The sequence below is a fragment of the Patagioenas fasciata genome, chromosome 8 (genome assembly GCF_037038585.1).
Source record: "Patagioenas fasciata isolate bPatFas1 chromosome 8, bPatFas1.hap1, whole genome shotgun sequence".
Lineage (NCBI taxonomy): Eukaryota > Metazoa > Chordata > Aves > Columbiformes > Columbidae > Patagioenas > Patagioenas fasciata.
The window spans coordinates 33081504-33099639 of record NC_092527.1 but is presented as its reverse complement, the minus strand read 5'-3'; the positions used below and the strand labels follow the sequence as shown (position 1 = coordinate 33099639).

Genomic DNA, 18136 nt, shown 5'->3' with positions numbered 1-18136 from the left:
AATGCCTTTTTTTGGCAGTGAAATATTTTGAGGGTCACACTCAAATGCTCATCATATTTTTGTAGGTACAGAGGGTGGCTTGCAAGGCGCCTTTGTTATGTCCTTTTTGTGCAAGAGAGGGATGTTCACAAGGGTATGTTTGCCAAGAATCTGACCGAAAACGTGCTGAATAACAGCAGGTAAGATAATGCAAAATAAACTGGTTTTGTATGACTGATATATTATAATATGTTTTAAGAATTTGGAAACAGCAGGTTTTAAAAATCAGACTATTTAAAATGTTAGAAGATAAAGTATCTTCAGCACAGCCCTTCAGGACTGTAGCTTGCAATTTCTGCTAGAATAAGAAAAGAGGATAGATTAAGAATTATGAATCTCCAAATGAATGACACGAACTGGGTGAACAGTGGACACAGGACACAGAAAAATAAATTGCTGCTTAGAAACTCTTCAAGCTCTTGTTAATCTAATTCATGTAAATCATTACCACTGGAGTCTTGCTGCAGTCATCAGAAATTGTCAGAGTTTCAGAAATAACAGGAAAGCAGCATTTCAAAGTACTCCAAGTGTACACCAAGAGCATGAGGCGAAACTGGAAAAAAAACTACAAAATGGAATATCCACCCTTTATTTTGTGGAGCTTGTTTTCTGTTTCATATACTGCATTTTAAATGACACATTGAGCCCCTAATTAGCTATTAAGGTATCAATTTTCCCTGGACACAAAGAAATTCAACCGCATGCCCACTCCTCGAGTCTACTTTTGTCAGAGGCCACACGCTGCCTACATTAACATTCCTAACTCTCCTGAATTTTTAATGTTTGAGTTCCATCTGAAGATGATAGTGTTGTTTTTGAAAAGTAACCAAACCACATTGTGCCACGGTTTTGGTGTGTTAAGCCACTTAATCTCTCCTAAGTATGTTTTAAATGGGGAAAACAGCCTTTATAAAATTTAGTTACACTTTGTAAAACTGAGAATTCAAGGGGGAAGATACTGTAGAAGTGCAAAATAGCAACTGCATAAATCTGTCTAACGAGGTACATGAAATTGCTGTCAGGAGAAAGAAAATATTAAGGAAGGGAAGACTTCAGCTGTTCTTTCTGCACTTGTAACCTTATTAACTATTTCTGAAAATTGGCAATCACTTAATACCTGTACCTGTGAGCTGCATACATATTGTTTTATATGGTCAACTTTGAGCTCCTTCATCCATCATCCACCTACTTAATCAGGCCTTAGAAAACTACTGAATTAAATTTAATGCATTTGGAGTACACAATACTTAAGTGTGCATGTTCTTTTATGCCTGCAAGTTACTCCTGTAGTAACAGTTCATTCCCAGCAATTGTTGTCTGTGTCTAGAACTGTTGAAGGACTGTCTCATAAGTTTTACTTTTTAATGTTAGAGTCCAGAAGGCCATTCTAGATGAAGCTTCTGAATCAAGTGTTCCAGGTAGTTTTACTCAGATGGATCCTAAAGCTGTCAACAAAGTGAAGAAGAAAGCTAGGAAAATTCTCCAAGAAATGGTGGCAACTGTATCGCCTGCTTTAATCAGGTAAGAAAAGTGGCTCATTGGTATCATCAATGGGCAGAAGGATGGCCAAGCTCTCTGTCTTACACCAGCAGAGCTTGTAACACATTATTAATAAATAATGAATAATTATTCCAAAAAATAGATTATGCATTAAAAAAATATATTTTCTAATGTTAGCTAGTGAAATGGTAGTTATTCTTCATTTTCAGATGCAGCAAAAACCATTTCAAAGAATAAATCGTATAACATTAAATACAGACTTTCTTTTCCCCTGAAACTAGACTTGAGGCTAATGCTTAGACCAATATTAGTATCCTTTGTTGTTTGAAACAGACATAGGGAGACCAGCTAGATGCAGCATCTTAGACTACGAAAGATCTTTATTTTTACAGTAGCCCATTGAATATCATAACCTGTAGTTATAAATATATTTGAGACAGTCTTAGGTAAGAATCTACTGTGGTGTCTACTGATGAGCTTTGTGTTGTAATTTCAGGATCCTGAAATGTGGTTACTAACCATGGCTTAGCTGATATGAAAACACTTGTTAAACAATTTGATTTTCTAGTAATTTTGTTTGAATAGAAAGTAATAAGATTCTATGGCTTTGCCTTTAGTCGTATAGAAACAATAGAAGACAGAGGGAGCAATGAAAGCAGCTTTTTGAGTTCTGTTTGTTCTTCCTTCAGGCTGACTGGCTGGGTGTTACTGAAGTTGTTTAACAGCTTTTTCTGGAATATTCAGATCCACAGAGGTCAAATAGAAATGGTTAAAGCAGCAACAGAGGTAAGGCAGATTTCTGATGTAGTTTCTATTAACGTTTACAGCACTTTCTCTTTTTTAGGAGAGTTCTGCTAATTTTACATGATATCCGATTATAGATGTGTCTCGTATCTGTGAAATAGTGTTTCTAATTAAAAATAATGCTCTTTGAGTTGTGTAAACTAGAATACTGTGTGAACTCTGCTTTTACCATTGTTTCAGAATTGAATTTTAACTATTGGGCTGAATTATTATCTCATATAACATGAGTCATATATTTAGGATTATTCATGCTAACCTTAATTGGGACTAAAAATCTTTAAGAAATAAAACTTTCTCTATCTCTTACTAGCGATCTGTTCACAGTCCTCTGATATTTACTGAAATTGATCAGAAAAACTCCTAAATTCTACCATTTTCTTTATGCTCAAGGGAATGAATTCTTTTTGCAGGGTTTACCTTAGGAAGATGGATTAGATAAATAAAACAATCACAAAAAAAAAGGTTCCTAATGTTTTCAGTTATCTTCTGATTACAGTGTTTGTGAGCCCCACTGTTCAAAAATCCTTGCTGATATCTTGTAGAAAGAAATAGCAGTACTTCAGTGACACTGATGACTTGGCCATATCCCTTTAAGTGCTTGTTTGTTGTCTCAGTACTGTGAATCTGAACAAACTGGGGATGTTAATAATTGTTTCTTGTAATGCATGCAGCTAAAAACTACAGTCCATGAAAATTAAGAAGTATGATTTACTAAAGTTTTCTCACCACAACTGAGTGAAAACCAGAAGTAAACAACTGGTAACTGGAGAGTACCGTTGGTTCTGATAATATGATGCTAGGAGTCTCAGTGATGGATTTTAGAAAAGGAGCAGTATTCCACATTTCTTACCAGTTGTCTTCTCTCTTTTTTTTTTTTTTTAACATTTCTCACCACACTGTAGATGAATTTGCCTCTTATCTTCTTACCTGTTCACAAATCGCACATTGACTACCTGCTGCTTACGTTCATTCTTTTCTGCCATAACATCAAAGCACCCTACATTGCTGCAGGGAACAATCTCAACATCCCCATCTTCAGGTAATGACCTCTTCTGGTTTGAAAAAGGTTGGGGTGGGGGGGACACCTTTGGGTGACCTATTGTGCGATATGTTTTATGTTCAAGTGGAAGATAATCGGAGTATTATTGGTCCATCAGGCAGAACTTCTTTGGTTCCTGTTACAAGTGCAGAGAGACAGCATAAGAAAGTCCTCCTGAGAAATTCTGTCTTTACCTAAAAGTAGGGTAAGGAAGGATATCCCTTTCTTCTGGGTGTCTCAAAGTGGATAGGTGACTAAGGAAAGATGAGCACATGAAAAAGTGGTGTGAATGGACAAGCTCTTCTTCCTGAAATTTAATGAGCTGGCTAATGGGCAGTGACAATACTGAGTGAATAACTCTCTGTGGGAAAGTACTGCAGTTTGGTCTCTTTTTGAATTATATTTCTGGTGGCTGAAGAACATAAGAAGGTCTTCTAGGTAGTATTCTGCCAGTGAGAATTTGGGGAAAACCAGTTTCTGAAAACCCACTGGGTATTGCTGGAAATGATGAGGACAGAAGGGGTATTTTGACTGAGAGAGTGTTGGTTTGTGATGGTCCCAGCAAGAAAGGCATTCAGACTCCATGAAGTAGAGGTGTCAAGATCATTTTCACGGGGGGCCACATCAGCCTTGTGGTTGCCTTCAAAGGGCCGCATGTAATTTTAGGACTGCGTAAACGTAGGAGTAGTTACATCTATACAGTTCTAAAATTACATTCACCCCTTTGAAGGCAACCACAAGGCTGACGTGGCCCCCAGAGAAAATGAGTTTGACACCCCTGCTATAAAGTATCAATTAAAATGGTGTTTATTAGGGCTAGCATTATAAAGACAGACTAGCATAGCTAATCTAATAGATGGTGGGAACACCAAGTTGTGTGGTGTCCACCAAGGCTCCAGCGCATGCACAGCACACTGTGCAGACCCTGCCCACAGAAAGGGTCACCCCGTTTTGGTCATTCAAGTTAGTATAGAGTTTTCTGACAAGAAGGCAGCTCTATTCATCATTTCTTCTGCCAAGCAGAAAGGATATTCTCAGGAGAACTCCTTGCTGTGCTGTTAGATAAAGACAAGACCACGCAGGTGGTGTAATTGCTGGTTCCGGATGGGAGCTACCTGCAGGCTCCTCTGTTACAGTCGTGTGGCCAAGGGCTCTGTGCAGGACAACAGGGGCGCAAAGGCCACACTCTGTGTTCAGCACAGATTTGTGTCAGCTCAGGGGAACTGTTATGTGCACCATGAACGTCTCTCCCAGTCAGGGTTGCTGCAGAGTGTAACTGGTCTGTCAGGGGAATGAAATGGAGCAAGACAGTATAGAAAAGCCTGTTTTTAACTTGGAGTAATATTTATGGGGTTCCATCACACACAAATAGTGTAACATGTTTTAGCCTTTGGGAATTTCGGTAATTTCAGTTCCTCTTGTGTACTAATAGTTTTGTACTGGGCTTGCAGTAGTTTCCTGCAAAATAAAATCAATGACTATAATTCTTCTTTTTCATGTAGCACATTGATCCGCAAGCTGGGAGGATTTTTCATTCGTCGAAAGTTAGATCAGAGTCCTGATGGTCGTAAGGACTTCCTCTACAGAGCTTTGCTCTATGTGGTGTGTATTTCTCATCTCTGTTTCTGTAGACAGCGTTTGGTTTGGGTGGCAAGTGGGAAAGTGAGTTCCAGCAGTCTGGGGATGTTTTTTACGACTCTTTGTCTTGTGGTTCCAGGATACATTTTTATATGAAGTCTTGGATTAAGGAATAAGAGAATTGATTGCCCAGGACCTTTGGGGATGAGAAGATTTTCACATTGCATGATCCTTATTAAAGAAAGTGGAATTAATACTCTCTGAATTAATTATAAACTTAAGCCTTATTTATTTGATTTGTGCTGGGACATATCTACACTGATTCTGTCAACTTAATGGAAGTCTCTGTTAGATGGGTTGGTGCAATCTTCTGTGCCATTCAGTATAATGTCTGTATTTGCATCTTGGAAGATGCTATGTTCTGAGGAAGCAGAAGAGACTCATGCAAATCAGCTAGATCAACTGTTGCTAGAGTTGCTGTTCTTGAACAAATGGCATTATACTGCTTGTATATTCATGCAAATTCACTGGCATTTTGGTCGGGGTTTGTGTCAAGCATTAATTATTGCTTTTGTTTTTTTTCATGCCAACTCATGATCGTCTCATGTTTTTAAAAGGAAATAGTTGCTGACAATATATTTCAAATGTGGATTTGCCAGTATAATTAGGTATTTATTTTTCCCTCTTTTCCAATCCTTTTGTGTTCAGCACGTAGAAGAATTGTTGAGACAGCAGCAGTTTTTAGAAATATTCTTGGAAGGCACGCGGTCTCGAAGTGGAAAGACATCTGGAGCTAGAGCAGGTCTTTTATCTATAGTGGTGGATGCTCTCTTCTCAAATGCTACTCCTGACGTCCTAATTATACCTGTGGGAATCTCCTATGATCGCATAATTGAGGGTCACTACAACAGTGAACAGCTGGTAAGAGCAATTGAACAACTTGTTTTGCCTAGGGGATTTTCTGTTCATGTGCAGGAAAATGTGTTACATAGTTGAATTATGTGCTAGTAGTCCTCTGTCACTTGTACTTGGTGTTAGTGTTGAAGAGTGTAGAGCCATGAATCACAGAATATCTCTGACAGGGAGTGCTGGGGTATGAGTGACATACTTCCAAATGCAAATTCATGGCATAACAAATAACATGTTCAGCTGGACATAGAAAACAAGAGTTCCCTAGATTTACTTGAAGTTATAAGGTGTGTCAAAAGATTTGGCCTTGTTTTGTCTGCTGTTCTATGCATTTTAATTTTAAACATAACCTTTTAAATGCAAATTGGAAAAAAACCCAGAACAACCACCCATGTTTTCCAGGGCAAGCCGAAGAAGAATGAAAGTCTTTGGAGTATAGCTAGAGGAGTCTTCAGAATGCTGCGAAAGAATTATGGATGTGTCAGAGTAGATTTTGCACAACCATTTTCCTTAAGAGTAAGTCTGATATTTTGAAGATCCTTTTGAAAGTTCGACATTTTTGATGTTTCCATAGTGGGACACATTTATTTTGATTTTTCTCTTTGTGGGTTATCATCACTAACATTATCTGCTCAAGTCCGTTCCCGTGGAACAAAAGTATTGCTGTTTTGCTGAAGCTGTGAGTCTTAGGACAGATGTGTGTTAAGCTGAAATAGTTTCAGAGTTTATATAAATGGTTGTGTTAGTTTTGAAATGGTGTAAATATTCTCACTGGGTTTTGTTTATTTGTTTTGTTTTAAGAAACAGTCTTTAACATGATCCTTGTTCCATACAGTAGTTCTTAAAGTTTAGAGATATTTGGAATGGAAGTAAACTGAATACTGTTCTCCAGTTTGAGTAATTGAATGGCTTACACTGTTGTTAAGGAGGAGCATTCATCTCACTGGATTTTTTTAAATTGCTAAGTAAATTAGTAGCTATAAAAGTATAATGGATAATATATCATTAAAATGTGCATATTCTTTGAAAGTCATAGTTCATTATTAGTTTACAACTATTACCTTTACTAATTCACTGAATACTGTTGTGTAGTTTCTCAGGGAATGGGGTGGTGCAGTTCAAGCTGCCTTCACTTTTAAATTTCCTCTGATCTCTTTGCAGAACCTGCCAGTACTACACTTACCTGCATCTCACTAATCTGTGTTCTGCTACAGTATACCTTATTTTTAGTGTGACTTTAATAAGATTAGCTGCTGTAACAACAACCTACTAGAATATTATTCAAATTAATCAGATGTTCTTTCTGCCCTACTTTTCTCAGAACAGCAGTAGGTTGGAGAGCTTTGGAGGGTTCAATTACCTCAGCATGAAATTATTGTGACCATCTGTGCTGCGTTGTGGTTAGAGTAGTAGAGAAAGCCATTAATTCACATCCAAAGGAAAAGGCTTGGGCTGTTCTCATTAGGTAGTTAACAATTGTTCTTGGATCAGGGTAAGGAAAAGAGGGTTATCTGCCCTCTTAATCTAGTGAAATGCTAATCACTCTGTACCTTCCTAGCAGCCTCTGCCAGGTCTCATTTGTAAATGTATTCATTTTGGTACTCCAGACGGGTAATACATGACATAAATTGTTTCTGTATGCCATAACCAAGTTTTGCAGAAGTGCAACTGTATTCTTAAATTGAGGTAGTTACATCACTGCAGGTTTTTCTAAAGGAGGTGAGCATTGGGGGTTAATTTTGGGCATCTGCAGTTCTGTGAGCCCAGGCTTAGCAGAGAGTGAGCTGGCTGTGAAAGGCTTTTAAGCAGCTTTCCCAGGAGGGGACTGTTTTCCTGACCAGCAGGTTAAGTGGCTCTTTAGTTTCCCACATGAGTCTTTATAGAAACGGAAAGAACAGAGTGTCCTGAAAGCAGAGTAATGTAAATACTAACCTGTAAGGAGGGGCGTTTGGCTTTGGAGAAATTTGGGATTCGAGAATTCCAAGCACGCGGTCCCGTGCCTGCTTGCTGGGTGCTGTAGTTTGTGGCACCGTGAGGGGTCTTGCAGCTGGAGTTTCTACACTGGTGTTTACGTGGGGAGAAGTTCCCTGTCCTGGTGTTTGAGGAAAGCAGCAGTGAGCAATAATTACAGTCTCCATGTTGATTCTAAAAGGGTATTAGACTTCGCTCTCATTCATGGTAATGAAGGCAGTTCTCATTAATTTAATCATGGAGAAGCTAGGAGTTGTTTCCAGCAGGGTGCGGACTGGGGATACGTATTGTTATAGTGTTTTTATGAAGTATGGATTCCTTGCTGTGGAAAGTTTGCCTTTTCATAAAATAAAGTGGAAAGTGCAAAAACTGTTGAAAACTTGTAATTTCTATGAGCATATTATGGCTCTTTTAGGTATTTTTAATCACAGTTGCATTTTGGAATAATTGCCTTTTTCATACAATATTATTATCAGTTGAATGCAACAGTAAGGTGGAGAAAGTACAGAAGAATAACAAGTCTTCTCTTAACAGGAATATGTAAACAGCCAAAGCCAAAAACCTGTGCCTGCTCCTCTTTCTTTGGAACAAGCTTTGTTACCAGCTATACTTCCATCAAGGTAGAAATTTTTTGGGTATTGGAGGAGGGAGGACAGGTTGGGGTTTGTGTTTTTAGTGTCTTGCATTACACTCCAAGAATCATCTAATTGTGTGTAGAAAAACTAAAAACTTACACAATTGTAACTGTACAATTTATTATGAGAGTTGCATTCTTTTTGGGGAGCTCTGTTTAAATAAGCTCGAGGAGCCTTTTTTTTTTTGCTTTTAATTTTAGTGACCTCTATTCATTTAATTTTAAATTTTATGGAATAACTTAGGGGAATAAATGACACATTTAATGAAAAATGAAAGATTTGGTTTTAAACCTCACAAACATTTCAGGTGGGTTTTGGTGTCATTCCAAAGCAAATAGGGCTTGTGAGTGAATATGCCTTGCTCAAGGAGGTGACTGTAACTCAGAAATGTAAAACGGTGCTCAAGGGCTAGATCTGCAATTGATACACAGATACACATTTTAGTTGAGGTCTTGGCTTGATTTGTAAAACCTGTGTGGTCCTAGTAGAAAAAAATGTCACTCATTTATATTTACAAAGTTGTAGGTCCACAAAAAGACCATTTCTAATTCGTAGAGAGACTGGTCTGGAAATTGGCTTTTAGGCAGATTTGCTTAATCTACTGTTGTCCATATTCAATGGAGGGAAAAAAGCTGTGGGGTGCAAATGACGTAATGACAAAGTCAGGAATAGTCAGTAGGACAAGGTGAATGTTTGGTAGTTTTATCTTGGATGATTGTTTAGTGTAAAGCAATAATCCAGAAAAGTTGTTAGATATTAAAATTTCTGTGGGGCATGTTATGCATCACATTTTTGTGTCCTTACCAGATTGCATATTGTTTTTTTGTGCTGTGGTTCAGTTAGTGCATAAAAAAAAGAAAAATCTGTCTAGGTTATTTTGTATTTTGATCAAAATGTGAATGTCATAATATGAATTTTCATTCTGTATTCAGACCTAATGATACTGTGGATGAAGGTGCAGAGGCCTCAGTGCCCAACTCCAGGGATATCACCAGTGAACCCTTTAGAAGAGAGCTGATATCCAACTTGGCCGAGCATATTTTGTTCAGTAAGTGTTACAGTATCACTCTCAGCTACCTGTTTTGTTCTGCTGATTGCATGAACTAACTTGGTGTCTGGTAATGTCATACTTCCCAGTTCCCTCCATGCAGGTGATCGTCTCATTACCTCAGATGCTCTCTGGGTAATTCTCCATGCTTTGCCTCCCTCAAAGTTTAATAAACTCTTGTTGTTATTAAGTACAAGATTTTTATTCTGTTGGGGGGTGTGTGTGTGTGTTGTTTTTGTTTGTTTGGTTTGGTTTGAGTGTTTTTTTTTTCGTGTTGTGGGGTTTTTTTTGTTTGTTAGTTTTTGTTTGCCTTTTTCTGTGTTTCTGTGTGTTTGGTTTTTTTTTCACTTTTGTATTCCCTGGACTGAACTTGCTGTTCTCTCAAGTGTTTGGTTCTCATATTGATACACTGATTTCTTATCACTTCATGTAAAAAGTTCTTGCAGTGTCTTAATGGCATTATTCAAGGTATTACTCATGTGAACTCATCTAGCTGCATGGACTGGTGTTGCCAGGTTTTACAGGTTATTCAGTGTCCGCTTCAGTCAGTAGATCTGTGATTTGTGGTATAAGAGACGCATACTAAATGGTACTTTACTTAACTTAGTAAACATGGAAGCTTTACCCAGGCTTCTTAGTCCAAGTTACTTTAGTTTGATTAATATTGTTACTATACAGACATAATACACTTTGTATTTCATTCAGAAGATACAGTTCAGTGCCAATATTGCTATTATTATTATTTTTTTTTAAATAATGGGTACTTCTGACTTGTAATGATGTTCTGAACTTCTCAGGTGCTTAACAAGTTTATCTTGTTTTGCCTCTAGCTGCGAACAAGTCCTGTGCTGTGATGTCTACCCACATTGTTGCCTGTTTGCTGCTGTACAGACACAGGCAGGTGAGGCTTCCATGCTGTTTAAATAGCCACATATTACTTTGGTCTTGTTAATTAAAAAAAATAGCATGCATTTTACTATCGCATGATACTAATAAAAGAAGAAAGATGCATTTAAATTCAAGTGGATTTCAAGTAGTCTGAGTGCTAATATATTAGTTAGTAGTGCATGCTTGAAGATAAGCCGTTATTGATGGGATGATAATAAACACTCCTGTGGAAATAGATTTTTGTAATTCAAAATGTAGTTACACTTTTTTTTAATATATAATTTTTGTTCATTGTGTTAAGATTGTTTTTTAGATCTTAAACACATTCACTATTGAATATGCTAGCAACTCTTCTGTTAATTTTCAAATGAAATTTGCTCTTCCTTGGTACTAGAATACTCTCCCATGATGGCAAAATGATAGTAATGTTTAACTGAAATCTTGTGCATGGGGCATGAAAGAATTTTTACTCCTACAACTGTATTTAGAATTTTTACTCCTACAACTGTATTTAGTATTTTTTCTGAAATTCTTTCTGCCTCTAATCTGAAACTTTTAGTGGATGTAAATCAAGAACAGATTGAAAAGTATTGGTCAGATTGGTAATCTGCTTAGTCAAAGACAGTATTGCTATTCCTGTCAGTCCAGTCATTCCCATTTCCTCAAATAATAGGATCAAAGAAGCATTTTACATTGTGATCTAAAGCCATCTTGACAAAAACCAAGGAAATTAAATGCTTGAGGAAAAGCTTTTCCTCATGTCCCAAAACAATTGCAGAGGAGTTCTGCTGATTACAGCATTCCCAGATAACTGATCATTCATTTTATAGCAGAGGTAATGGAAATGTATCTCTAACATGTTCTTAAAGAATAAGTTGCGTCTCTGCAGGCTGTGAAATAAACCAAGAGATGAACAAAAAACTTGGATTCCCAAATAGATACATGGCTTTAAAACATAATTGCATATAAGTAAAAAATCTGTGGACTATTTAGCAATATTTCTGTAAAAGGAGGTTTTCTAATACTGCTGTTGTGCTTTGGATTTTTGAAAATTAATGGCCTATTTATGTGTTGTATAGATGGTTGTGGGGCTTACAGATAAACTCCTGTGCAAAAGTTGTTTCACTTTGTGATTCTGATCTTATTTCTAGGGAACTGATCTTTCCAGGTTGGTAGAAGATTTCTTTTCCATGAAGGAGGAGGTCTTAGCCCGTGACTTTGACTTGGGATTTTCAGGGAACTCAGATGATGTTGTCATGCACGCCATCCACTTGCTGGGGAACTGTGTAACCATCACCAACACTAGCCGAAACAACGAGTTCTTCATCACTCCCAGCACAACCATACCTGCTGTCTTTGAACTCAACTTCTACAGCAACGGAGTACTTCATGTGTTCATTAAAGAGGCCATTATAGGTATGTGTTGGGATTTACCAAGTAAAGTCTTTCTTGTGACCTGTGAAGTCGAAGTATCTGCATGGCCCCACAACCCTGGTCCCCTTTCTGCTGCAGTCCATGTTTACCCTAACACAAACTACTTTAAAGTAAACTTGTTTTTTGTTTATGGAATGTTTCCACTCGATTTTTTTCCACTATCCTTTATCTTTCTTGGAAGTATTTGTGTATTGGTCACTGCTGTGGTCAAGGCACCATCAGAGTTTTGAGCCAACGTGGCAAAACCTGTGCTTTGGTTGTGAATATTTCATGAGATTTTGTTTCAATCTGATGGTAATTGGACACAAATGGAATAGTGGTAAATTCTGTCTTTATTCTTCAATTGCATGTGTAATGTTTGACTGGTTTTAGTCCTAGAAATAGACACAGGCATTTTAAGTTTGCTATAGAGCTCTTTGGAAAAATAAGCTTTGCTTATGCTTGTTTCTGCTTTAGCCTGCAGTCTTCATGCGGTTCAGAGTAGGAGGTATAGAAATGGTACCAGCGGTGCTTCTCCCAGTTTGATTAGTCAGGAACACCTGGTCCGAAAAGCTGCCAGCTTGTGTTACTTGCTTTCTAATGAATTTACTGTGTCTTTGGTAAGTAATTGCATTAGTTGTCCATGTTTCAAATTTTTGTTCTGTTTGTAACTGCGTGTTACTTTAGGATGAATTGATGTTTTCTTTGAGTGTCACAGTTCTGATATGTTCCCTGCAAGTACAGCCTGATGGTAATGGGTATCAAGAGATTGAATGTAATTTGAAGAAGGAAGATAGTGTTCCCGTTTGCTTCAAGGAAGCGTCTGAACATTTGAACAAATATAGTTCCATCAGAACATTTCATCAAAAAGATGTTTGGCCTAAGATAACCTGTGAATGAACTTGCCAAACTCCCGTCATTACCTTGTTACCTTGCAAGGTGTGACAGAATGGGTCGATGGGGTCGCAGGGACACAGGCTGAGCGCAGGGTGCTGCTCGCGCAGGTGCTGCTGTGGGTGATGGAGGCTGAGCCTGCAGCGTTCCTGCTGCGCTGCCCTCAGCCCTTTCCTGAGGATGAAAAGCTGCTCGCTCTGTCAGCATCTCACAACTTGAGGCTGGGCATTTTAATGCCTTCTAAAAGATTTTATGTCGCTTACATCGTTACAACGTCACAACTGTATCTGCGTTCTGCCCAAACTATTTAAATAACTTTTGTTTTTTTTACTTAAACACAAATCTTTGAGAGTGCCCAACTCACATGGGTTTGCATAGATGATTGGAATTATGCTGGGAACTAAGGCCCCAGATTCTATAGATATTCTTAATTTACATAGGAGTGCAATAAGCACAGTATGCCACAGCTTGGTACTTAGTGGCAATTTTAAGCATGCCTGACTTTGTTTTTGTTACAAAACACTGAAGAGAGCTGATGTTCTCAGTTTTCAGACACTCTGTATATTTACACTCTGTATACTTGCAATTTTATATGCTATATGTTTTTTTCTTATATGTAGAAGCTACTTAGAATTCCAGAGATTCTTGAATTAGTTCTTAAATTTGCACACATTTCTGACTCGTGCCTTTTAAAATTAAGCGTAAGCCAAATGTACTATTTTTGTCTGGGCAGTAATGTAGCTCATGTGGTGCGGTTCTTTAGTAATCTTGTCCTTCTGTTTTCAGAGTTAATAATTGACTGTTATCTTTTTAACTTAGAAAATACTTCCTACATGACTGTGAACAATGTAAAAGAGGTTGTTTTTTTATTCAGAGTTTCAAAACACTTAAGGGAGATTCTTAAAAGTGTCTTTTCCTTTAAATTCCAACTAAATCACTGGTATGAGTCTCAGTGTTTTCAGTTTTATGATGCTTTTATTCCAGAACCATTAACAAACTAAAATTTGGTTAGAGGCGATTAAAAGGGGAGAATATTTAATGTGGTTTTCTACCAGTGTAGTAATGCATTTCTTCAAGATGTTGGGCAAATTTAAAATATTATATTTCACTGTAATTTTTCTAATATCTGCCTGTCTGCCAGGATAAACAAAAGAATGGTGCATTGGGATTATGCTGGTAAATGTTTAATAACTGGCTTAAAGGAATTATAGTGCTGTATCTAAGACATTTGTAGTGATCAGGGAACTGGTGTTGCCATAATGGGAATAATGGCTGTGGTGTTTTCAGTGTGTTTCTTTTCTATTGTGCAGCCTTGCCAGGTGATATATCAAGTTTGCCACGAATCTGTGGAAAGGCTGATACAATATGGCATTCTTCTGGTCGCCGAGGTAAGGTGGTAGAGATACTAAACGAGGTTTGTTTCTTGTACTTCATTTTAGCCATTTAGTTCTGAGTCTTGTTGTAAATATATGCTGTTACTGAATGCTTGGAACAACAAATCCAGAACTGATACTGCTTCATTCCTGCCTATATAAGCATCAGATATTTTGTTACAGTCATCTTTTGATGCTATGAATGACCCTATGTGTAATTTCATGGTACCATTAAGCCTACTAAGCAAGACATACTTGTCTTGTGTTGTATTGTCTTGTATTAATTTAATTTACTGTCTTTGATTTATCTTCTTATTGGGGCCCTTTCAAATTGCAGCATAGCTGCATGGATATTTATTTTCTGCTCTAAAGGAGTCAGTAGTCCAGATCTTTTGTCATTCTTTGGTTCCTTTGCATCAATCTCAAAACTATTGTGAACCTCGTTTGCTGGCACGATGTGCAGTTTCAGGCATGGACTGGTGGTGCAACGTGACAGTGTAAATAACCCTTGTGGACTAAGGGGCAGCTGGCTCAGCACACCTTTGCTTCCCAAACTTTTTTGTGTGCAGCAAACAAACCTTTGTGCCCAGGAGGAAGCAACAAAATTTAAAGAGGATGTGGAAAAAAATGTTACAGGTTTGGCTGCTTTCATCTTGCAGCTCTCTCGTTTCTAAAGAGGCCAAGGCTGCTTCTGGTGGATTTGTTCATGGCCACTGCTTCACTCTGGTCATGCTGCATGCCTTTTGACACATGCTTCTTTTTTTAATATATGCAGCCATAGGTACTATTTACTTGATACACCTGGATATTAAACATTCTTCTCCTCTGGAGTTACTACTGCTTGCTTTTTATCTGAAGTACTGACATGTTGTCATGCATTAAATTGTAATCATTATTAGATAAAATAGAAAATGAATGCTCATCAGAGGATTAGGGAGAAACATGTATGTTCCATGCCTGGGGACAGATGAGGAAATAGGTGTGGACAGCAGTAAATATGTAACTCTGTCTGCTCAAGCATTAAACCTGTCTTGAGGGTTCTTCTGTAAGTTTTGGTTGCTGAATCTGGTACTTCGCTGTTTATAGCCAGGATGTAGCTAGCTATTAGGCAATGTATAAATATCTGTCTGTGTTGTCTGATAGACACCACCAGTGAATCCTTTAAAAGGGAGATGTATTCAGTCAGTAAATTCTTTTAAGCTTCGAAAACATCTGTACCTGCTTGCTTCTTTTAACTTATTAAGAGTTAGCATACTCAGCCCAAACACTATAAGCAACAGTTGTTTTATAACTTCAGACAGATTGGAAATGTTTGTGGGCTTTTTACAACCTCTTCTCTAAGAAAGAGGTAACTAGCTTCTGCCCCTTCTAATTATTTCAATTTACTGCTGACATTAACATATTGATAAATTTTGCATTAATTTTTTTTTTTTTAGTTCTTTTCTGTGATTCTAGTGTCTACTTTAAAAACTAAGAAATATTCCTAACACATAGTGATCTCTTGGGTATTTTTTAAAGCTTATCTTGTGGCCTTTACTTTGCTCAAAATAAAACATTTGATCAGAGTGTAAGATTGGAAGGATGTCATTCTTAATTTTCTGCAGAGGCCTTTTTCTGTGTCATGAATATGATGACACTAATCACATTTGCATTTAGTCTTGCCTGATTCTCATTTCTGAATGGAATAACTGTATTGGGAGGGGTCTTTCCTCGGTGACTTAGAACTGGTGACCTTTGAAAAATCTTTCTGTTCTAGTACTTTGGGCAAAACAAATAATGGTGAATGGTTGACACTAAGGGTTCCCTTATTCTTTCAAGTGTATGTTTACTGTCTCTCAAACTAATTTCTGAAGATGTGTTGTTGAAATTGAATGTCACATCAGACATGGATCAGTCAGGTGGAATATTTCTGTTGCATCTCAGTTACTGTACAGCTGAATTTCTGACATACCTGCATTATTGCACAACAGAACACAATCACTGTTCAGATACATCCGGTATGTACATATGTGTCGCTTGTGTTTGTTGTCTCTGGCAGATTACCTCACTGTGCCCTTGCAAGGGAACTTTACAATACTATACAACTTTACAAAGCACTTTACTAACTAACGGTATTACTAAAATAGTTGATCTTACTAAATAGATGAAAAGCAAACAACAAACTCTGTTCCTCTCACAATATTCAAGTTAAGAAATTCCAAGTGGCATTGCAGACTCATCTCAGAAGCCTGCAGAAATGTATATTAATACTTACCTAAGACACCTACCTGCTAATAGGTGTAAACCCGTGCCTTGCTCTGAGGGTGAACTACTGTGCGGCATTTGTAGGCTAAACTTGGATGGTGCTTGTCAGGTTGATTAGCAGAAGGGAATTGCCGTAATGCAGCAGGTGGAGGGGTCTTAATGTCTCAATGTGATAAAGGTTTAAACATTTTTGGGCTTTTGTGATTAAAACTGACTCATTACAATCAATATCTTACCTGGGGAGAAATACAAGAACAGCATAGTTAGAGGCAGTGGGTTACCACTCCCGAATAGCAATTTGTGGCATTCTGCATTATTGAGATTTTAGCTATTGTAACGTAATAACACAGAGTTGAATACTCTGTAAGGTCACAGTAGTACAGAGATTAGCAACATCCACATCCAGATAGCAACTCAACTTTTTATCCTAACACAACTGAAAACACTTTCTTGGAAACTGCCACTGCATGGCCTCTGGTAGGAATATTCAGCAACACTTGCTAAGATTTTCACTTTTTATGTTATAGGCAAACTAAAAACCAGTCTTATTCACTGAATGTTCTCTTCTCTCTTCTTATCTCAACCCTATCTATAGTAGGATCTTGCCTGCTTTCATTAAATATTGGTTAATGAATGGACTGATTAAGTCAGATGAGATTATAAAATAAATGTATTTTTTGCCTGGATATGGGTTTTTTACCTGTTTACCACCTTGTATTTCAAATTTAAGCAGGATGATCAGGAGGATGTTAGCCCCAGTCTTACGGAGCAGCAGTGGGATAAAAAACTCCCTGAGCCGTTATCTTGGAGAAGTGACGAGGAAGATGAAGACAGTGATTTTGGAGAAGAGCAGAGAGATTGTTACCTGAAGGTAATATTCTCCTAAGACTGCTAACATTGAGACCTGTTGCTGGAGATTTATCTTGGGAGGGGTAATGTTTGTTTGTTTGTTTTCTGATATGCAGTGTTAGTATTTTGCTAATAAGTAACAGCTTTCTCTGCTTCCCATGTGGAAAAGAGCTGAAGAAACATCAAGTAATCTTACAGGCAGGTGAAAGGGCAGTGGTTAGTGTCATGAAAACTAATAAAGGCTCAAGTATTTTGGTGTCTAAATGTTTTATTCTTCACTAATTCTGCACACTCTAAAAGAGGCATATCTGGTTTATATTTTCAGCCTAAAATTCACTTCATAGATTGATCATGTTGATTTCAGACATGACCAGTGTTCTCACAGGGCTGACGCAAACACTCTTTAGGGTATCTTACTAACATTTGGAAACTTATGTCCATCTCCATGGGCGTATGGCAGCCCTTCTGTTGGCTGCAGAACAGTGTGGTGTCTTTAATTTTTTATTAGGAAAACATTTATTAATATCCTGGAGGAGAAAAAAGTAACATCGATTTGTGATGTGCAGAGCCCGTTCTGTCCCTTGTGGTAAACTGCTCCTTTGCTACCGTAATGTGCTGTGCCCCCATACTCCTTTTTGTACTAGGAATTATTTGGGCTGCTGTTTTGCCGTGTGCTGTATTGCAGGTTGTTTCATTTTTTTCTGCTAGTCTCTGTCACTTAAACTCTGATTACCCTTTCTTAGGTGAGCCAGTCTCAAGAGCACCAGCAGTACATCACTTTCCTGCAGAGGTTGTTGGGACCTTTACTGGAGGCGTATAGCTCTGCTGTCACCTTTGTGCACAATTTTACTGGTCCCGTTACAGAGTCTGAATATGTTCAGAAGTTACACAGGCACTTAATAAGCAGGACAGAGAAGAATGTTGCTGTATATGGTATGTTTAACTGGTTTTG

At 37.8% G+C, this 18136-nt stretch overlaps 1 protein-coding gene across 5 annotated transcripts in view; it reads left to right on the top strand.

Moving 5' to 3' along the window:
• GPAM (glycerol-3-phosphate acyltransferase, mitochondrial) overlaps positions 1-18136 on the top strand; it is a 32796-nt gene that overhangs the window by 9981 nt on the left and 4679 nt on the right. For 3 of the 5 annotated variants that reach the window (XM_071812143.1, XM_071812142.1, XM_065843010.2), the window contains 15 exons: positions 66-179; positions 1411-1560; positions 2229-2325; positions 3246-3382; positions 4885-4984; positions 5669-5881; positions 6272-6385; positions 8375-8460; positions 9408-9523; positions 10354-10424; positions 11563-11827; positions 12302-12444; positions 14029-14106; positions 17066-17206; positions 17928-18117. In XM_071812143.1, the coding sequence (XP_071668244.1) occupies positions 66-179; positions 1411-1560; positions 2229-2325; positions 3246-3382; positions 4885-4984; positions 5669-5881; positions 6272-6385; positions 8375-8460; positions 9408-9523; positions 10354-10424; positions 11563-11827; positions 12302-12444; positions 14029-14106; positions 17066-17206; positions 17928-18117 (2015 nt within the window). The other 2 variants (XM_065843011.2, XM_071812144.1) reach the window with 2 other exon arrangements.